This window comes from Triturus cristatus, chromosome 4_2 (genome assembly GCF_964204655.1).
Source record: "Triturus cristatus chromosome 4_2, aTriCri1.1, whole genome shotgun sequence".
Lineage (NCBI taxonomy): Eukaryota > Metazoa > Chordata > Amphibia > Caudata > Salamandridae > Triturus > Triturus cristatus.
Genome location: NC_140586.1, coordinates 43,079,175 through 43,102,291, shown reverse-complemented (window position 1 = coordinate 43,102,291; position 23,117 = coordinate 43,079,175). Strand labels below are relative to the sequence as shown.

Below are 23,117 nucleotides of genomic sequence, written 5' to 3'. Positions count from 1 at the left end.
CCTCCAGTCACAGATCTGGGTTTAATCCATTGCTCTTTTGCTCACCGCGCCACCCCAGTTTGGACCCAGCCATATGCAAATCAGTCTTGACCCTGTTCCGCCTGCTAACAGTCCAGCCCAAACTGCCAGACCAGGTCCTCCCTGGACTAGAAACAAGCATTCTAGGACTGGATTCGGGGTCCCCATTGTAATGACACAAGTATACTAGATACAGTGGAATTAAATGCACCCAGCATAATTAGCAGTGGTTCCTATTGTAAAGGATGTTTGAGTTATGTTAAATAGAAATAAGCAATATTTTAACCTTTGAGTAGTGTAGGTGACTAGTGCGGTATCAGAAAAATGCGACTTACCTGTTTTTCCTCTATAAGTTCAATAGCCATTTTTACCTCTACATGGAGCCACTTTATGCTCTACTCACAGATAACGGCATCAAGATTCACCAATATGGCGATGATTCACAACTCTGATTGAAAGTTCCCCCTGCTTCAGGCATTAAATGCCTCAAATATTGCCTGCACAGCATTCGCACCTGGATGTCAATGAATACTTGAAACTCAACCCAACCAAGATAGAATATCTGTTATTTGTAAAGAACAACAAACGAGAAACAGTACATACCTGTACTGCTCAATGCCATGAACCTTGGCAGCTAAGAAACTACAAATCACTGAATGCCAAGTGAGTTAGATTCAACCTGGACACCAACATAAGATAACATTGACACAAAGCTGGGCTGATACCAGTTCTCTTTTCTAAAGAAAGCTAAATTGTTTCTTAGAGAGCCACTTCAGAACTGCTGTTCAAGCCATCGTATTCTTGCATCTGGATTTTGGTAATGCTGTTCTACATAGCTTCTCAGACTGTACACCAACACCCCTTAAGGGCATCCTACATGACGAAACCCGTCTCACCAAGGGCCTGATGAAATATGATTTGCATCACCTCCATCTTAAAGGAACTCTGGTGTTATGTTTTCTAACCTAGGCCTAAGTAGCAAAGTGACCTTTTACCTTCATGTGTCCTACCTTGCTCTGAATAACGGTTCTAGAACTGACCTCTTACCCAGTTATGTGCTGAATAAATGTCGATTGGTTTCCTTGAAACTAGCCTAATTTATTATGCATGAGGATTCTTAGTAAAATCCCCTGCACATGGCGTACATAACAGGATTAACATACTCTGTACAAAAGTCATCGCTATCTTCATCCTAGGCCGACAGGGCTACTTTGCATAATTACAATTAATGATTTAGGCTCATCTCCATAATCGTACTAATAACATTGATTGTGGTAGAACCCCCGAGGCTACCTTTTTGGTTTGAAATAACCGCAACTTCCCTAGGTAACTAGAGAAGATGCTTCTATGCTGACACAAGACACAGAGGTCCCTACACACTGAGGCTTCAACACGCAGTGGTGTGACATCCCTTGTGGGGTGTCCAACTTGTGCTCAAGACGGAGCCCTTCATTTTCTCCCATCAGGTAATGGGGTTGGCTCTTTCCTAGGGGATTATTGGCTTTACACCCACATACATGCTAGGTACACTTAGGTAGGGTCCGCATCGAAGTAGTATGCTTGATTACTGTCATGTTTATATGCCTGCATATATTCACTGTTTTAGCACCATGGTATAATTCTAACTTCTGTTTACTCTATTGATGCTTGTAATCTCTTATGTTAGCGGCTGTCTATTGATCGCCGCAGCAAACATGTTTTATACTAGAATGAGGCTGGTTCAATAAATGCTTATTGAAAACATCCTCAACGTTTATTCTGTGTATCTTTCTGAGACTAAGTGAGCATGATTAACTGAGCGGAAAGTACTGTGCTGTTTCCACGATCCCTGAAGGGTCAGGGTTGTCATGTTCAATAGTTGCCAGAAACTATTCGCTCCTTGGTAAGGTTCTGGAGCTTATAGTGGCACTGTGAGCTAGCTGTCTGACATATCCTGTGGGGGTGTCTGGAATCAGTTTAGACACCAATCCCAATGTTTATGTTGTCCAACAAATGCGCAGGTCCTATATATTTATAGGAACTACACAACACTAGCCTCTCCTTGCTGGCGCGCTCCATCTTCAAATACAGCTGCATCATGTATAAACCTATCACAACAAACACCACTGCTTATCTTGCAGACAAGCTCACCATCTCTGGTGGTTCTCGGCATACCTGTAGACAGGTCATCATGAGACTGCAGACTATGAAGTGTAAAAAAGAAAAAAACAAAGCAAGCCTCCTCCATGTATGCACCCAATAACTGGAACAACATCCCTATATCCATCAGGACCATCTCAGTGCTGCTCCGAATTAGGTGAGAGTTCATTTGAAAGAGTTGAGACGGGCCTCTTCAAAGTCCACAACATCACAATGCATTATCAGTCCACAACACAGCCATCACCTGTTGCCTTTATGCTTATCTTTACCCTGTACAGAATTGTGCTGCCTTTTGGCTAGGTTCATGCTATAGAAATACCACATAGATAGATACATTTGCTGTGTTTTATTACTTTACTTTATTTGGATATAAAAATATCCTTAAAAGAACACCTCAAAATTACAGCAACAATACACATTATAAAAAGAACCATAACATAAGAGCACTAATTCTTAAAAACTTCAAATTACATTAAAAAACTACACTGGTGAATTAATGATAGAAAGAATATGCAAATAACAATGACAATGACAATTAAAATACATTCGATTTCAGGTATTAACAATCAGCCATAACTGCAATCCAATGTTTCGTAGAGTAGCAGCAGAATATACAGGGGAGCAGTCAAATAAGATCAGTTTTAGCAGCATTAAAAAAATTGCAATGTGGTAAGGGATACATTTGGTTTTATACAAACACGGGTATTAAACAATGCATTCTCATATTGGGAAAGTGCACTGTAGCCAAGTTATGTAGTTTGTTTTTCATAGAGAAGGATGCAATTGTGCATTATAGAGACTGTATTACAACTTAAAGTGCACTTTTTTTGGATGTCCTTAGTTATTCCAATCCAATCCAAGTATTACAAAGTGAACCAGAGATAGGAGAGGACTCACCGTAGGTTCCATGTTGTACAAATAGTGGAAATTGCCCACATGCAGAAGCTGTAGTCAAGCTTGTGAGACCTTGCCCACACGATAAAGTGGTAGCTAGGAAAAACTGAGCACAATATTTCTTTCCTAGCTGCAGAATGGCAAGACATAAGTCCTTACTGTATTAGAAAATTAAATGAATCACATTATTTTCAGTACATATGGACTCTGGATTTCACATGTGTATCAGAGGCCTTGAAGTAGCAACCACAGTTTGTTTGAGACCTGCTTATCCACACTCCCATGGAAACGAAGGACACAGGAACACATCAGCTAGACACCCCTCAATGTTGCAAGTAACTTTTCAGATGAATGCAGAATACTGTGTAGCTTGACTCTGTAACCAAGTCTGGGAGTAGGAGTGAGTCTGTGCGGAGTCTGGGAGAGAGAGCAGCTGGACTGTGATGAGATCTGGGGACAGTGAGCTGATAGGAGAAAAGACCAGACAGAAGCCCAGGAGAAGAGCTGGTTCCAGAATCCCACAGAGAGAGGCCTTTCCACAGATCTCAGTATCTAAGCTCACCTTGCTGGCCTGGACAGAGTGGCTGGACAGAGAGAGAATCCCGACAGCATATGTTACGTAAATATAACTCCAGACCAAAGTGGGAGAAAAACTAAATGCTATTGGGATTGATATCTTCTAAGTTAGAAGCATGGAGTGAAATAGCGCAATGCGCTGAATTTCAATTTAGGCCAGTGACTTGTGATTAGTGAGCTTTAGCAAGTTGACCTCAGAGTATGTTCTGCGCAATTTATGTTTTTCAGAGGAATAAAACTGATTTTATTTAGAAATGTGATCTGTTTCAATGGGTGTGGATGTCTTACTCAAAAGTTACACCAAGTGAAATGCCAAGCGCTACAATGGGCGAGTGTAGACTTGTCACGCTGGCATACATGTGCCATTGCAGGATTGATTCTTGGATAATTTAAGGATAGACTGGCACTAATCCCCAAGACTTGGCGACATTGTTAGGCACAGTGCTATAGCGATATAAGGCTGTTTTGAGCATGTTCTAACCAATCCTCGGATAAAAAGGATAAAACGTAAACACATTACGCACTGACAGAATGTATCCAAAAAACCAAAGTCCATAGGTCAGATCCCCACCTCATAATTTCTTGGGGCATGTAAAACATACTAAACCCAGACACCACTATTGCCACTTTCACAAGGGCAATCACCATAAATATAATTTGCGCCTGGAGTGGCCACCATGTACCGCCTTCTTCCTTGGTGGCCTATGCAAAACAATATCTGGCTATCGGGACGTATGCAAGAAACTGTAAGAAACAATGCCTCAAGCATCTAACCCCTCTCCTCACTGGAATCATGCTCACAGATTCTACTACATCAGTTGACTTATTTGACAAATGGTTGACATCAGAACTGAAGGAATCATTTTGATGCTGGATGGTCGGACCGTGGCACACCATCACGGCGGTCCGGGGACCGCACGACAGGTAGGTGGCAGTCCGACCGCCCAATTACAATTTGTCCGCCATGGTGGCGGTCGGAAAGTGCTTTTTTCTACTGCAGCATGTGCTGAGGCCCAGGAAAAGGGATGCAGCACAAGCAGCAGTAGAAAAAAAGCACGTTGTGCACATCCACACTGCATGGATGTATTCCAGGGCACTACATGGTCCCTCAGGGCTACTAGGCAGTGACTCACAGGGACGGGGGCCCTGATTGGGACTCACCAAAGTCCCTTTTTGTCTGCCTCATCATGACAGTTGGACCGCCCTGAAAAGGCAGTCAGAGAAGGACATCGTAATCCCCTTGGCGGTGCCTGCGCAGGCACCTCTGCAATGTTAGGGATATGTTTCCGACTGCTGCCACAATGGGATCCTAGTTCCTGTCGGAGGCCGCAATCCTTCCCCCGACCTCTGTGGTGTGACCGCCTGCACTGGAATGCGGCAGTCGGACCGATGGCCTGCCTGTCTGTCGGGTGGACCGCGACATTGTAATCAGGCTTTAAGTGTCCTGATACCTGTTAAACCAGTAGCGTGTCCCGCCCCTTGGCTTGGTTCACCAAGGACCTCAAGACTGTCAACGTACAGAACAGAGGACTGAAAATAAGATGTTAAAAAATGTATGGCAAAGGTGACAAGCTTCGACTTTCCCATCACTGCAAGGGACCTGTCAGAAAATAAAAGAACCACCAAAAGACCATCATGGAAATTGAGAACCCAGAGATCACTATCACGGACATCACGTATTTACAAAACTGCTGTGTCGCTCGGGCAACACAACTTGTCTACAAAGCCACTTCCCTGGAATCCGGTCTCTGCTCAAAGGCATATTGCGAACCACCTAAGGACACACTCAGCGACATGACTTTCAAATTCTCTTAGGATTCATCGTTTTGGGCCTTTATTCCCTATCAGAGCAAAAATTCACAATTCTCATGAAATCCTGCAGCAGTTTTGTCTCTCCTGCCGATCTCTGCCAGATGGACAACTTTAAGGAAATCCTTCTTTCTGTGTCAGCAGCCATCACATCCAGGCTCATACTGAATTTAAGTCTCCTCTCTAGATCCTTCCCAAGGACTTAAAAACAGGTCACATGACACCACTCCTGAAAAGTTAGAAATAGATCTTTCTGCCACAACAAACTTGAATTGCCAGAGGACACTTCAATGGTAAGCCAATCGAAAGAGCAGCTTCCTAGTAACTATCAAAATTTGCTGAAGAAAATAACACTGTGTGGTTCTGAAAACAAGTTCCTCCCGGAGAAAGGCACCAAAGCATCACTCTTTGACACCTAGAATGGGTCCAATCAACAGTTGACCAGAATGGGTACCACTTAAAATACATTTGACTCAGTCCACAATTCCACGTTACTAGACAGGCTAAAGGAACTTGGAATCCAAGGGACCATAATAGAATAGAACACATCTTTTCTTACAGAGACTTCAGATAATCCCTCACCAATATTTCCAACCCTTTCAGCACTGTCCTTTCGACAGTGAATCAGGTGTCCCACAAGAACCCTTCACCCACAAGATCCCACTACTGCGCTTCTACTTTTCAAAGCTTACTGGACCTCTTCCCCACGCATCATCGAAACATTCCACTTCTTCTGCTACAACTGCGCCATGACCCACCAATCATCCGGAGACTGGAAAACCCTATGGACTTAGGGTCTCATTTAGTGGTTGTCAAACAATGAGCAGCCTTGTCATGCACAGGGAAAGCAAATATTGACCCCCGAGATGCAGGGTCAATTGATTTTTTTTTTCTTTTACATAAACAAATGCCAGCTTTGGGAGTTGTGACGTGTGAAACAAAGAATAATGGTGCACAGGCAGATCAAACATGGTGCCACACACCATTCAGCTGTGCCTACAATGCATCTACTGAACAAGTGCATGCACTGTGTTCCGAGAGATCCCTGCTGAGCAAGTGGGATCTCTAGATATGGTAAGCAGTCCCATGTCATAAAAGTGGTGGCCAGTGCCTCTTCTGACCTGGCGGACATTCAGACATAAAAAGCTAAATGAGGCCCTTAGACAACTAACTGCACACTAGCCTTTTGCCTGCTGACAATTTTCAATTGAGTACCCCGATATCTCCTTCAAAGATGAATATTCTCACATATGAAAGATGGTCTACCACACTGCAGTGTGCTCAAAGGACATCCCAGTGAAGGCGTCATTAATAAAGTCAATCTTCTCAATGCCACATTATTCATCGAAAGACACACCTCGGAACTGTTTCAGGTCTGCAGTAACAAGACTGGATCCCCTCTCTAGCCCTAATGCACAACACACAAAAGCCTGTGGTGGCAATATGCTTTACAAAAGCTAAATGCAATACCCTATACCAGAGGTTCTTCATGTTTTTAGGTCTCGCCTAGCGTCGCAGCGCATGCGCTGTCCGCTCGGCGAGGTCTATTGTCGTCGGGTTTGTGTCTGAAGCGGCGTGGAAGCTCCGCCTCCGCTTTTCATTTGCACGCGTCACACTTTATGTGAAACGCTCGCATTTCATTTGGAGCGAGGTTTTTTTGTTCCCTCCCTGTCTCCTTTCCGGCTCGCCCACCCGGACTGGAGATTGTGCTCGCGCTCACGTGTTCGCGCTCATGAGAAAACGCAGGCAGCTTGTTTTAAATATTGCAAGTGTATTCTGGTCCGTAGATCGGAACTGGACTACAGGGGACATACAGACAGTAACACGTCTGCGCATACCAGTGATTAGAGTTCAATGCTGGATGTGTCACTTCATAAAAAATGCCCGTAACTTCAATCGGAAAGATGTCTGCTCTGGTAGAACGGACACAGGCATAAACATAAGGCAGCGCGCAAGGATAAAATCGATACTGGCCATGTCAGTAACAAAAACGCCTGCATTCAAAACAACAAGTCGGTTTAACTACAAGCAGTCTACATATTACGGATTCACATTTTGCATACAAAATGAGACAGGAGCGGACTCCAAAGGTTGTTTTAAATATTGCAAGTGTATTCTGGTCCATAGATCAGAACTGGACTGCAGGGGACATACAGACAGTAACGCGCCTGGCTGTGTCATTTCATAGAAAGTGCCCATAACTTCAATCGGAAAGATGTCTGCTCTGGTAGAACGGACACAGGCATAAAAATAAGGCAGCGTGCAAGGGTAAAATCAATACTGGCCATGTCAGTAACAAAAAAGCCTGCATTCAAAACAACAAGTCGGTTTAACTACAAGCAGTTTGCATATTACGGATTCACATTTTGCCTACTAAATGAGACAGGAGCGGACTCCAAAGGGTCACTCTACCAGAATGATTTAGATATGAACCCGGTGCCGCATGCTCTGTATAACTCTAGGCAACTTTACCCAATGCATGATGGCTGCCTGTCAACAGCACACAGTGAGCTAATGCTTGTTTGGGAAGGGGCTCCCTCCCGCCGTGCAGCTGGAGGAAGAGTGGGTGTACCCTTCTGATGTGCAGCTGGAGGCCACTGTTAATTCATACCTGCGGTAGGGGCGTGAGGAGGGACTGAATGCGCGTGCCAACAGGGAGTGTTCTGAACATGCGTTTTATTTTACAGTCTTTGGTCTTGGAAGTGGGGATGGAGAAGGTACAGCTTGAGGGATGAGCACAGTGAGCAGCTGGAAGTAGAGTGAGTGTTACATTTCTTACAAATCGCCGTCCTTCGCACCGGGTGTGTCAGGAAAGTTAAACGTTCAACTGCCTGTCCACCATTCAGCTAGCCCTGGGGCAGTTCGAGAGCCTGCAAGCGGGGATAGGCACTTCATACAGTTTACCATACAGTGGGAGCAGTCGCCTGTCTGGTTTCTCGGCCTAAGTGGTGTCAGAATAATAAAGCATAGTTTTGGTTTGTTAGGTAGGAGAGACATGTACACATTGCAGTAGTCATAAAGGACTTCGGTCTTTATTTGTGCTATTACTATCTTTATTTCTTCTAAGGGGCGTTGAAGGGAGCTTGTCCTTTTTTTACCCGTTAGGCTCATACGATCCTATGTTAATTTTAAAGCACTCGGACTCTACAACAAAGTAGTTTTCATTGCTCTGTAAATCCGTTGAATACATGATGACGTGCCTATGTGGCACCCGTACACTGGCATTTTGAAAAAAAAGTGCCACATCCACGGCTGAAACACTGGCGGTCACTTACACGCCAAAGCATTTACTTTGCATTTTTTACTGTATGTTTCGCAATGTTCTGGGATCGTGACATTAATATTATTATTATTATTAGGAGCTTATAAAGCGCACTTATACCCAAGGGTGTCCTGGCGCTGCCATGATATGGTGTAGCGTAATGACTGGATGTACGTGCATGCCCCTTTTGCAATCTACTAAAGAAACGCTTGCGTGTTTACCTAGACCCGGCCGTACTGATAATAAGCACTTGTGTCCTGTGATCCCCACAGTCTGGTTAATGTTCAGCTTTCTTTTGACCGAATCGTTCCCCCTGACGCAGATGCAGTGACATATTCTTGCCAGTAGTTGCCGCATTTCTGTTAGGTCCTGTGGTATCTTGGAACGAGGAGACCAGTAGCTAGGTCTCACGCGTCCCTGTTTTTTAAGTCTGGAAAAACATACTTTGGAATGCATGATGAATTATTTACTTCTTAAAATCCCCTGCTCTCATTCATGTATCATCTGTACGAGTTGTGTTCACAAAGCAATCCTTTTTTACGTTTCCCAGAACTGGTAAAGCCAGCAGGTGTGATTAACATAACTTTTAAAACAAGCATTTGCAATGCGAGACTTTCGGCTACTGGCATTGTAAATAACAAACCTTCTATGTGTTGATTGTAAAAACAGATAAATAAAAGGCATTGTCATTTACAATGCCAATAGCTTAATATTTCACAAATGCGAGACCCATTGCATTGCAAATGCTTGTTATTTCTGTGGACCCCCGCTGAATCATTACTAGAATCCGAGCACCGCTTCTAAGTCCTTAAAGGAAGCCTGAGTAATTTCTATGATTTAGACCACAAAACAATACACAAAACGACAAAAACAAGTATACACCAAATAAATGATCAACTATTGAAATATTTTGTGTAATTCACAAACATAGAAAAGTTTTCAAATGTTCAATTTTGATTGTTTATTTGTATATACTTTATTACTTTTAATTGAATAATTTAATATTATTTAATTTTGTAAAACAGTTGCAGACCTCTTGAATATGCCTCATGGACCCCCGGTGGTCCTCAGACCACAGGTTAAAGACTACTGCCTTACACTTAGGTAAAATACAGACCTAGATGTTGATCTGCAAGAAACAAACAGTCTAGGCAGCCCACAGCTCCAAGTCAACTGTTGGCTGAGTGGTTGCCACCTTGGCAGCATAACCATATCAAGTTACATTTGTACTTCACACTACAGCAACAGTGCACATTAAAGACTACACCATCAAGCTCACAACACGGCTCATAGCTATGCAGTTTGCTAGATATTTTCCAAAGCAATATCTTCTCCATATTAAGATGTTGTAATAGTTTGCCATACACTTTCAGGTTAGACACAACTCCTTAGACCTTCGTGTGCACATCATTGTTCCACACCATGAAGGCTTCTATTACAAGAAATTACTAAAAGATGATGGGGCTGGTGAGAGAACTTACCACCTCCATCAGAATGTCAAGTAATTTTGCAGACCTAGCAGTTTTCAGTCTGGGATTCCACCTACTGAAAGTAGCTGCAATCTCTGCTGGAAGCTTTGTGGGAAATGAGGTAATACAAGCGGACAAGTAGAAACAGACTCAGAATTACCAATTTCTCCTGTTTCGTAATTTCTGAGTGAAACCTTAGGATCTTCCTCATTCAGTCATGGCCGGCATAGCTCGCAGGTGGGGAGGGGGTGGGGGGTGGCGCTGGGTCGCGGAGTTGCAAACGGGGGGGGGGGGTAATTTAAAATCTAATTATTTAAAAAAATTAACTTACCTTTCTGCCGGCTGGGTCCCGCGTCTTCACTGCTCCCCTGCTTTCCAGGAACAGGATGCAGGTAGCATGGCTCCCTCACCTAGGCCAATCACAACGTGTTGTGATTGGTCAGGACGCTGCCCAGCCAGCGGCTTATGGGGAGGCCATCTTCTCCATGCAGGCTGCAATGCAGCCTACATGGAGAAGGGCAGAGTCCGCATGACTGGTTTGGGCGGCCGACCAAACAGTTTTTGTGCAGTTAGGAGTGGGCAGGCACACCATTCCTCCCCAGTCCTGGTTGCGGAGCACCCCCGCCCACCCTCCCGCCTGCAACCAAACATAAAATGGTAATAACTGGAAGTTATTACCATTTTATGTTTCTGCTTCTCGCACTGCAGGAAAGCAGTGAGGCGATGCTCCTCCGCCCTAGTGGAGGAGCCGCCCCTGCAGTCATTGCTTAATTGGTAAAAAGAAAAAGTGCCAGGGCTGTCACCAGGAAGCCCCTGCAGCTTGACCCACCCATTGCCCATGCCAGCACTGCCAGTGACAGTACCGACACAGCTACTAACGATCTCACTGTTACAAGTGTGACAAGTCCGGCTATTCCAGGCCCCTGAAACTATAAAATGGCTTGGGTGGCAGGTATAAGTCATTTTTAATGTATAAAGAATTTTTAAACAACTGTTTTTGAGCTCATTTCCAAACTAGACAGTGCCACCATGTGGTAGAGTGTCCTTTGAGCAGGTGTTGCTAATTAAGTGCCGGTGCCAAGCACTGGAAACCACCGGCTCAAATTAATCCCTGATCCACTTGTAATCCAGATTAACTCTGCACCACTGGAGTTCAATACCTTTTGAGGATGGAATTGCTGGGTAGAAATCTTTTAATCTCATACTGAAGCCCACAGCAGTCTAAGTTATGTTTTGCCACTTCAACATCATATCTAAAGCAAGTTACATTCTTCTGTTACCCTATAACTACAAAGCACGTTAGACTCAATCCTTATCACCATCATGCGCCCACCACCGCCCAGGCCATATGGTTGGCTAAGCATTTGCCAACTCAGCAGCACATCCACATTCCCTGACATATGTATATATTAACCACCCAGATGCTAACATAATTATACTACAAACAAATTTACACAACATTGTATCTTAAATGATAAAACTGGCAGCCACTAAAATGATAAGCGCCCCACAGTGAACACCACAGCTGAAGGAACAAAAACTGCCCTAGACCACACACATCCATGCACATAATGTTCCACACAGATCCATAACAGGATTTAGTTGGCCTCTACCAATAGTATCCATTACTAAACAATACTCAAGCCTATTGTAACTGTAAACAAGACAAAACACAACATAATAGAACGGCATCAGACCAGATTGACACTTGTCAGCGAGAATCCCAGAGTAGCAAATGGCACCCATTTTCCTAAGTGCAACAGGACTATTCAAATGTTCAAAAAGCAATGTATAAACTCAAGAAATTTTTATAACAAACTGATGGCAAATTCTTGTTATAAATGCTGGCAACATACTGCACTTATATTCTTTTTTTTTCTTAAATATCTTTTTATTACCAGAATGTTATCCACCACTTCACATATGCTTATTGTGACAGTAATAACAGTTGGTTTCACATTGCTGACTGAAACATTGTCACTGTATGCAGAAGACATTTTCTTTTATATCGTCTCCCCAAGGTCTTCCATTCCCAGACTGATGAGTATTTTGTCGATCTTTGGGGAAAACTCTGGCTACTTAATTAACTGGTCCAAGTCGGTGCTGTTTATCCTCCAAGGCCCGGCGCCCCGCCTTCCATCTGGATGTGAAGCCTGTGTAGTTACAGAGAGTTTTCAATACTTAAGCATCCACGTTACTACTGACCCCAAGATATTTAGAGCCAAAAATCTGACAGATCTCTTGGCTCGCCTAAAACGTGATGTGTGACGTGATGTCTTTACTGGGAAGGGCAGCGCTATTCAAGTTGATAGCGCTGCCCCGTTTTCTACATGTGTTGCAGATTTCCCCTTCCCGGTGGCTGCCACATACTTTAAAGCAATCAATGGTGAAATTAGGACCCTGCTCTGGGATGGATGATCCCCCTTGGCAAAATTGACACGGGTGGTATGAGGGAGGGATAGCCCTACCTGATCTTCAATTATATTATACAGCAGCTCAACTAACAACCATCAATTATTGGGCCCACCAGCCCAGAGAGTAACCTGCCTATAATGGCCCATCTGGTTCTCCAACTGGGAGGATACTGTTGAGCTCTCTAGACCAATCCACGTCATTTATCTCTAGAGGGACCGTCAGCCCCAACAGTCGCCTTTGTCACTCAGCCCATCGAAAATAGGGGTGGGAAAAGAGGATTACGGGAGCCATGCCTTTATGGGACTCTGAACTTCTAGGCACAATGGCAAATAGACAAGGTTTCGAAAGGTGAAACTTAATAGGGTTATCCACGGTGGGAACATAATTTATTTGCTCACCACACCACCCCAGTTTGTATCTGGGCATAAATACATCGTGCTTTTTTTGCTGACCACGCCACCCTAGTTTGGACCCAGCCATATGCAAATCAGTCTTCACCATATAATACAGTGTCACTCAGGCACTGTTGCATCTTTAGCAGGTGGTATGGGCTTTGGAAGCGACCTACCTCCGTGACATTTCACCCCTGTATGTGACTGGCTCCAAAAATGTTTATTTCCACTTTGAAGCACTGACTGTATAACAGACACGTAGGCCTCGGCGTCTCTTACACATGCACTAATCTTGTCCAAGCTGCTCAATAGCTCAACAGTGACTCAACTGGCTGGGTGTGCAGACAATAAAATATAAATATATAAATACTCACAAACGGAGGCGGCATCATGGGTGGCAGGCTGCTGAGGCTCACAGAGCACAGAGGAGATAGGAGGTCTGAAGCTAGGTCTTCAACTAGACAAAAATGGAAGAAAGAGTTATGAAGATGGCACACATCAAAGAGGAAATTATAGAAGGGGATAGTCTTCAATTAAGCAACCTTGATGTCTGTACTTATTGTTCAAGGCAACCACAGCAGTAAAACTCTGCCTTGCATCAAACTGCATAAGGTAGCTAGCGCTAACATCCCAAGTATATGTTGTGTGTGTTTTTTATGTGGACTATTTGGTAAATGCATTATGTGTGTATGTGAATCAGATTAAAGGGCTTCCAAATTCCTTTTTTATAGCCCCTGCCCAGTTTCTGTGCAAAAGCAAGAGGTAAGGTTGTTTTCTGCGACAGTGGTAGTGATTTGCTGACATTCCTCAAGCTGTAGACTGGAGACTTAGACACCTAAGTGGGGGCAGAGGAGACAAGTCTCCTTTAGAAATTCAATTAGGTCCTTTAGCTGAGAGGGGCTGCTGATTGGTCTACCTGTAGTACCGCCTTTTGGTACATGGCTCCCAACTCATCCTTTCCCTGACTGAAAAGACAACCTCCACCAGAACCAACCAGAAAAACTGCATATCCATGGTAGCAGACTGGATGTGAACTAACTGCCTGAAGCTCAGTTCCTACAAGACGGAAGTATTGGTCTTCGGCAACAAGACCTCCCCATGAAACTTCAGCTAGTGGGTGTCTGAGAAAGGAGCAACACCCACACACACAGACTACGCAAGAAATCTAGGGATCATCCTAGACGACAAGATCAACATGACGGTGTGCACCTCCTGCTTCCACATCCTATGCATGCTGTGAAAGATCTTCAAATGGTTGCCTCAGAACACCAGATGGATCGGCACGCAAGCACTCATCACTAGCAGGTTGGACTACGGCAACATGCTGGATTCTTCAAATAAGTCCTTCACAGACTCCAGACCATCCAGAACACCTCTGCACAACTCATACTTGATCTTCCACACTGCACGTCAGGAGGTATCACTGGCTCCCCATTCACAAGTGCAGCCAATTCAAACTTCTCACGCACACATACAAAGCCTTACACAACGCAGGACCAGAATACCTGAACAGCTGCAGACACTTTCACCAACCCACCAGACACCTATGCTCTGCCTCACTCACTTGCACACACTCCCAGCATTCGCAAAAGCAAAACTGGAGGTTGCTTATTCTATTACATGCACCCAAGACATGAGTAACCTCCCTCAACACATTGTTACGTTCCCAGGTTAGGCCCCTGTAGCGAAGCTGCTCATTTCTTACATTGTCCTACTTTTCATAATAACATTTCTGCCATGAGCTTTTGTACATAGATGCATGCACGACAATGTTGGATTAGTTTGTCTGAAACTACTTTGTTAACACATCTAGCTTCGCACAACATTATCACGATGCCTTGAACATCATGTACAAGACCTCTTTACGCACCATGTACAAATGTTGTTCTATCTTCATCCAAGGGGTGACAGAGCTATCTACAGATCTGTAACATTGATAATCTACAACGTACATCACAAGGCTGCTTTCTATTATTAATAATGAGCATCCGATAGATTAGCAGAGGAGGTCCTTCAGCTGACACAGAGGGTCCCTGCATGCTGAAGGCAGTAGTCTGGACATCTCTGTGAGGGGGTGTCTAGCTTGTGACCAAGACAGGCTCCAACATCCTCTCTCACCAGTTAATGGGGTTGGGTCGTCCCTAGGGGGGATTCTTGGCTTCACACCTACACACACTCTAGGTACACTTAGAGTAGGGTTTTGCATAGTAGGAGTATGCCAGATTACATCCTTACTACTATGCTTGCATATATACACTGTTTTAACACCATGGTAGAACTATATCCACTATCTACTATTTACGCTTTTGGTGCTTGTAATCATTTTCATCTGCTTCTGTCTACTGATTATCGTAGCACATGTATTCTATACAAGAATAACGTTGGTTCAATAAATATATTGAAAACATCCCACTGTGTATTCTGTATATTTCTCTGAGCACAAGTAAGGACGAGTGACTGAGCGAATGGTTCTGATCTGTTTCCACGATCCCTGAGGGGTCAGGGTTGTCATGTTCAGTGGATGCCAGAAACCATTCGCTCCCTGATAAGGTTAGAGGGGCCTACGGGGTCACTGTTAGCTAGCTGGTCTACAGGCCAACATATCCTGTGGAGGTGTCCGGAATTAGTCTAGGCACCAATCCCCTAGTTTATGTTGTCCAACAAACGTGCAGATCCTACGGATTAGTAGGAAGTACATGGCATGGCGCTGCCAACTTTGGTTGGGTTCTTGATTAATAGTCTATCTGAGTAGTTCAGTTGTGCTTTTGTGAGACCCCTACTCACCTCCAAACCAGGGACGTCCGTGGTCGGAAGGAAAATCCGCCTCAGCATGGGTAGGTACACACTATGTATTGGATGTAGGTTATTCAAGCTTGTAGGATAACATTTTCCCACATCGTGCTAACCCAATCTCCATAAATTCATCTCAATAAATTCTACTCTCTTCACACACTGTCCGTAAACAGTGAAGTTGGTGGAGAGGATGAAGTCGCTTTAAATATTACAGAATATGGCAGACATGCAGTTACTGTGAAATTATTACATTACGGCCTCCCGGCAACGTGGTTGAGGCACACAATACTTTGAGAACAGAGGTATTCTACTCTTGGGTTAAATTCCCACCTGCGGATGCCTGCACAAAATTGTTCACACTTACACTGAAGATGAAATACCAGCGGAATATTTTTCATATGTGGACAAAGAAATATTGCTAACTTACCAAGAACATATAAATTGGTTTAAATGCACCCTCCCCCATACCGTAGAAAATGTGAAACTCAGTCCGCTCAGTGAAGAAGGAGTGACCTGGTTGGTTTTAGCTGCTTATACACCGCTTCCTAATCTCGCTAAATGCAGCAGAAATAAGAATATATGCAAAGATCTAGTAAACATTTACAGAAACCTCACGCAGTACATTATGCAAACACTCACAATTAACCCTGCACGGACGGCTCAGGCTGCACAGCCGCAAATAGCTGCTACAGGTATCAGCCCTCAAATGCTGAATGCCGTAATTGGAAAAGTTCCCACCAGTCGGCAAATCCCGTTCTGATTGCACAGAAAATTGGCCAGCTTAAAGAAGTTGTTCCTCTATATGGGCCTGCAGGAGAAACACAGAATATTAACAATTTGCTTGCCGATAGAGATGGCTGCCGCGGTAGAAGATTGAACCTGATACTCAGGGGGCTGCGGAAGAAGGGTGAGATCAAATATGAGAACACGAGAGTGATGGTGTTCCCAGATTATTCACAACAACGCACCTTTGACCCTATAAAAGTGAAACTTCGTGCCCTTGGGATCCAGCATATGTTGCTGTTCCTGGCCAAACTCAAAGTTATCTTCCAGGGTACCACGCAGTTCTTCCAGACACCGGAGGAGGCGTGGCCCTGGATTGAGGAACAGCCTCGGCCACAACGTGGGTCACCTTTCCCTGCTCTCCTGCCTGCCACCAAGCAATCCAGTCCTGGCTGGGAGAGGCCTCAAGTGAAGAGACAGAGACGAATGCTCAAGCACCAGACTTCCATTAGAAATACGCCGGGGAGATCCCCGAGGCCCAGGGATCACAAAGCCACCATATTGGATTCGGATGACGACACAGCCCTGGAATGCGCATCAAGAACTTCTATGAGGTCTAGCGGCCATGGAGACTCTGATCACTCGGAGAACCTCGAATCCCGACTTTCGGACGCTACATACCCTCTTTTGGAAAATATTCAGCAGTTGTAGGCCTTGGGCTCGGGTCTCCTGGGTGGTGACTCTAGCGCGTTGCAGCATCCGAACAATGGCGAGGAGGAATGAAGTGGTGGGGCCTGGTGCCCTCCCGAGGCATAAAGGACATTCGGAACCTTTGCTGCATGAAAGGGAAGTATACAGTGGGTTGTCGCTTTTTGTAGTGCTATATAGTTGAGTGTGTGACGGAGGGGGTGGGCTACAGACCTCTGGGTGGTTTACCTGCACCAGTGTTGTCATGTTGACGAGTTTGGGGGTGGTGGGGGTGCTTGCAGAGTGAGGGGAGGGGGGCAAGATGGACACTGCTAACTGTTCTGGACTACGTGTTCGGGGTGATGGGGGCGTTTGTTCTGTTTTGGTAAGTTGCATGAATACTGACATTGAAGCAAGCTGGCATTGCGCGGGCTGTGTTGGGGGGCCTGGATGGGTGCGGGAGGCTTTGATACACCTTACACAATGGCTGTCGACGGGTTCTCGGTGCTGACGTGGAACGTCAATGGACTAGGCAGTAAAATCAAGAGGGGGTTAGTCTTGAAATATATCAAAAGGCAGAAACCGGACATCATATTACTACAGGAAACACACCTTTTGGGGCCACACTGCGCTTTCCTTGGTAGGGGGCAATACAATACCCTGGCACATGCGGGTTTTACCAGAGGATCAAGGGGAGTAGCGATTCTAATCAAACGATCACCCCCCTTCCAGGTCACTCGACGATGGGAAGACACAGAGGGCACATTGTTGCAGTTCAGGGTATTTGGAATCACAAATGCTGGTTGATAGTCAGTGTTTAGGCTCCCCTGCGTCTCCAGCAGCGTACACTGGATAAATTGTCTGAACTCCTCTTGCAGTCCGGTCCCGCGACACATTTGATAGGAGGTGACTTTAATGACGTGAGTGATCCTACCCTAGATCGCTCGCTGCCACGATCGAGGCAGCAGGAGACCACGGCATTGGCTAGGTTCAATGCGGCCCTTGGGCTCACTGACCTTTGGAGACGCTGTCATCCATCCACACGTGCATATTCATACTTTTCTGGGGCGCACAAGGTATTTTCTAGGTTGGATTATCTTCTTGCCACAGCTGGTGAGATCAACCAAATCGAGGAGGGGGAGTATTTAGCCAGGGGAATCTCGGATCATTCACCGTTGTTCCTGCGGGTAGGGACACCAGAAGAGTCAGGGCATGACCTGGAGGCTGAACGCTTGGGCACTGAGGGATGAACAAGTTGCGGCAGAACTTGGGGTAGACACTGACCTTTATTTTAAAGAAAATGAGGGCTCCGTGCAATCGGCGGTTACTCTCTGGGAGGCATTTAAAACTGTGATAAGGGACAGAGCCCAAAATATTATAGCCCACAAAAACAGACAGGAACTTCAGGAGACGCTGGCTCAGGAACGCAGGTTGCTGGAACTTGAAGGGAGTCCCCCTCCCCTGAGCGAGCATACCCACCGCCAGTTGGATATCACTAAACAGGAATATCAAGCGCTCGTTACTAAAAAGGCACAGGCGCATCAACTTGCAGTCCAACATAGACTGTACGAGACTGGTGACAGAGCGGGTAAATTACTAGTGTGGTTGGGCAGGAAGGAGCAGGATTTGCGCTGGGTTTTGTCCATCAAAGAGCAAGACAGTACCTGTACCGCGCATCAGGACATTGTGGAAGCATTTGCTCGATGCTACTCGAAGCTATATGCAGCCCAGATGCAAGCCCAATACCTTGAGAAGGTTGAGCTCCCCTGTTTGCCCCCCGAGGAGAGAGACAAGCTTGATGAGGATCTCACTCTAGCAGAGGTCCCGGAGGCCATTGGTCGACTAAGGGCAGGGAAAACCCCGGGTCCTAATTGCCTTCCGGGAGAATTTTTTAAAGCGTATAGCTCCCTGCTGGCTCCGCACCTACTTAAGATGTTCCAGGCCTCTAAGTAAGAAGGGATACTACCGGCGGACCTCCGGCTGTCAACGATGGTTGTGATCCCTAAAGAGGGGGAAGCCCCCGGATGACTGTGGGTCATACCGACCCATCTCACTGTTAAACATTGAAACCAAAATCCTGGCCACTGTCCTGGGGACGCGCCTTGTCTCCGTTATTGCTTCTTTGATACATGGAGACCAGATGGGCTTCATGCCGAAACGTGCCACGCGGTACAACCTAAGACGGGTAGCTAATTGGAGGGATGTGGTCAAGGACCGAAAGGAGGCTCATTTGCTGCTCTCACTAGACGCGGAAAAAGCATTTGACACCATCCATTGGCCCTTCATGAGAAAAGTTTTCGGGAAGTTTGGCTTTGGTCCGGGATTCCAGGAGTGGGTGGCTTTGTTGTACAATGCGCCTGAGGCTAGAGTTAGAGTCAATGGTGCTCTTTCTGAGCCCTGGCCGATTCGATGGGGAATTCGGCAGGGTTGCCCACTCTCCCCTTTGTTTGCACTTAGTTTGGAACCCCTGGCCTGTGTTGTTAGGGCCTCTCCCGGACTGGGTGGCTTTGTAGATGATTCCCGACAGATGATAGAGGAACGTATATCGTTATATGCAGATGATATTTTGTTGAATGTGACGAACCAGGCGGAGACATTCCCCAAAATCCTGCGAATAGTTGAAACCTATGGATATCATGCGGGAGACAGGATTAACTGGTCCAAGTCCACCCTGTATCCAGTGGGGGGGACGGTGGAGAACCGGACTTTCCCTAGCTGCTTCCATTGGTCCACAGAAGGATTGACTTATCTTGGCCTCTGCATTACTTTGGATGCAACCACCAGTCTGGTTCGCAATATTCGGTGGGTCTTTTTAAACTTTCAGGAAGTTGTTAGGAGATGGCGGAAGCTTCCCCTAACTATTATGGGCAGGGCTGCCATGTTTAAAATTGTGACACTCTCACAGTTGCTTTACATACTGCAGAATACCTACATTAAGGTTCCGGATCTGATATTTAAGGACAGTGATAGTGAGTTACGTTTACTCCTCTGGGACGGGGCTCATCCACGTATTGCACTTTCAACTCTGCAGCGGAATCCCTATAATAGGAGGTTGGTTTTGCCAGACATTCGGTCTTATTATAGAGCGGCTCACCTTAATGCCATTAATGAATAGATCCATGCACCTGGGGCACATCCAACATATAGGCTCGAAAGGCTGCAGTTTAGAGATCACTACCATCTTCACTATCTATATGGGGGTAAGGGGTGTAGTAGATTGCTTCAGGCGACCCAGAGAACGGTAGAGGCATGGAAGAGTGCAGAGCGACAAATGAAGTGGGATCAAAAATGCACCAGGGAAACCCCATTGTGGGAAGGGACTCGGCTGAAAGAGATTGGAAAGTTGAGTGGCTTTAGGCAGTGGGATCTGATAGGGATCACTAAAATTGGCGATGTCCTTGACCATGGTGTATTGGCCTCCTTCCCCACACTCCAAGATCGGTACCAGCTACACGACACGCAGACATACGCATACCTTTGTATGCAGCATGCCTAGAGGGCGGAGGGGTTGGCTGGTATGACGCTACCGGAGTATGCACCGCTAGAAGGTCGTCTCCTCCAAGAGGAAATCCCGACTAAAGCTGTTTCCTTTACTTACAAAACACTACTCAATAACATGCCCGACAGACTGGGCCCGCTTCGTGCAAAATGGGAAAGGGTCACTGGTGAGTTAGAGGGCACTGATTGGGAGGCCGCCCTCATGCATTCAAGGGAAGTGGCAATTAAATTAAGATTACATCTCATCCAATATAAAATATTACATCGCACATATTTCAACAGAGCCAAATTACAAGCAATAGGAAGAGCCGAGAGCCTGGAGTGTCTTCAATGTCATACTGAGCCAGGGACGTTTATACATACCCTATGGGGGTGCACTGAGATACAGGCTTATTGGGGATTGATTGTGGGGGAGCTCAATCGTATATTGGAAGTCCAAATTGAATTGAAGCCAAGGTTTCTCCTTTTGGGAATTCCAACAGAGGTAGACATCCCGAGGAGCAAACTTGTTATAGCCAACCTGGAGCTGGTGGTGGCCAAGCGGGATATAGCTAAATACTGGGGGGTTACACAAATATCTACTGTTGACGAATGCCGGGCAGGCCTGGACTTATACATGGTTGCGGAACAAGTGACATATAAAGCCTGGGGCTGTCCTAAAATGTTTTGGAAAATCTGGCCCCGTGGATTAAATATTATGGTTTGGAGGTGGGGGAAGAAGAGGAAGGTGGGATTCTGTCGCCCGAAGGACCAGGGGTAGACCATTGACCGATATAATGCTTGTGTCAATTATGTGTAATCCTGTAAATCGTACTACTGCTTCTGGCTTGTCTTTGTGCCTGGTCCGTTCACACATATGTGTAGATTTGACCAACATAGACACTCTACTCCACGCCTACCCTGTGCGGCCAATGTGGATTGATACGCAATGTGTTTTGAGTATTCATGCCTTGTTTTATGTTTTGACACATTTGAAAATGAGGATGCTGATACTCGTTCCTCTCATTCCTTCAGGATTCATCCAATACGCATTTGGAGAGAGGTGGACAGTCAGAGCGCAAATCTGAAGAGCACGTAAAGCCAAAAAGGGAGACACATCGCACTTCAGACTACATCCTTAAGGAAGAAAAACTAAAGACTCTTAAACCTCAATTCAAAAAGAAAAAGGTAGCTAGGATCAAAGTAAGACATGCCCAGGCTGCTGTGGACTCTACTTATGAACGGGGTATGGGCAGTGACGATGCTGGACAGCGTGGCAAAAGTCACAATAGCTCGCCGGAACCTGATGGATTATCTGGCGGTAGTAGCTTTGAGTGAGCATATCACGGTGGAAACACCTGATACAAGGGTAGGTGTCCCTCATTGTTTATACAAAATTACACTCCAACTGGAGGGGGACATACCCAGGACAGTTAAGGGTCTCTTTTGGGAGAACCGGACTTATGGTTACGACATTCTTTTGGCTGAAAAGGATTGGCCACCTGAGTTTGTAATGGAGTGCCCAATGGGAGAAACAGTAATTTTACTGGCTTTCCCTGAACTCGCTCCGGAATCATATAAACATTCATATGCCCAAGAGTGGTAGCTAGCACTAGCTCCTGCACTATACCGAAATCATGTTGGGTGAACTGATGATGAGTCTCCTCATCACGAAATCCCATTAAAATCCGTCTCTCAACCTCAGAGACAATACCCAATAAAAAATTAAGCTAAAAAACAAGTTAGGGAAATACTAGAACAGCTTAAATACCAAGGAGTAATAGAAAATTGTACCTCTTCAATGAATAATCCCTTGTTTCTCCTAATGAAACCAGATAATTCATACCGTCTTAGACTACAGACACTTGAACACTTCCACACGCACGTTTGCAGTACAAAATGCACATAGCGTTGCACTAAAGATTAACATTGTGCGGAAGAAATACAAAACAACTCTTGATATCGCAAATGGATTTTTTGCCAAAATATAGCGCCAGGAAGCAGATACTTGACAGCATTCTCAGCGCTAGGGTCTAAGCGACACTTTTGTCGTTTACCACAGGGAGGGGTATAAGAATAGTCCCGGGCTGTTTTCAGGACAAGTGACAGAGTTACTTTAAAATTTTGATGAGGAGGCATTGTCCTACGTAGATGATATTTATCTGACGGACGATGAGTTAATGGAACACTTGGCTCAAGTGAACATCATAATTCTAAGGTTTGCTCACCTGTCACTCCGGGACACTCTTTTTGAGTAACCGTTGCGCTATACAAAAGAATAAATAAATTGCGCTATACAAAATTCAATTTTAAAAAAAATCAAAAATTGCCCACCTTAAGATCCTATTTCTAGGATACGAGTTGTCAAGTGAAGACAAAAGCCTGGCAGCACATTTTTTAGACAAATGTGCACTTCTCCGACCTCGAACGAATCTGAAAAGTCGACAATCCATTTTAGGATTT

General features: G+C 45.2%; 1 protein-coding gene across 10 annotated transcripts in view; it reads right to left on the bottom strand.

Moving 5' to 3' along the window:
- Window positions 1-23,117, bottom strand: part of PRPF40B (pre-mRNA processing factor 40B) — a 241,553-nt gene that overhangs the window by 202,200 nt on the left and 16,236 nt on the right. For 9 of the 10 annotated variants that reach the window (XR_014960471.1, XR_014960473.1, XR_014960472.1 and 6 more), the window contains exon 2: window positions 13,349-13,431. Coding sequence is in view for 7 of the 10 variants with exons in the window: in XM_085600361.1 (XP_085456487.1) it covers window positions 13,349-13,366 (18 nt within the window). In the remaining 3 variants the exon portion in view is untranslated. Of the gene's footprint in view, window positions 1-13,348; window positions 13,432-22,988; window positions 23,088-23,117 lie in introns of all 10 variants that reach the window. The other variant, XM_085600362.1, reaches the window with a different exon arrangement.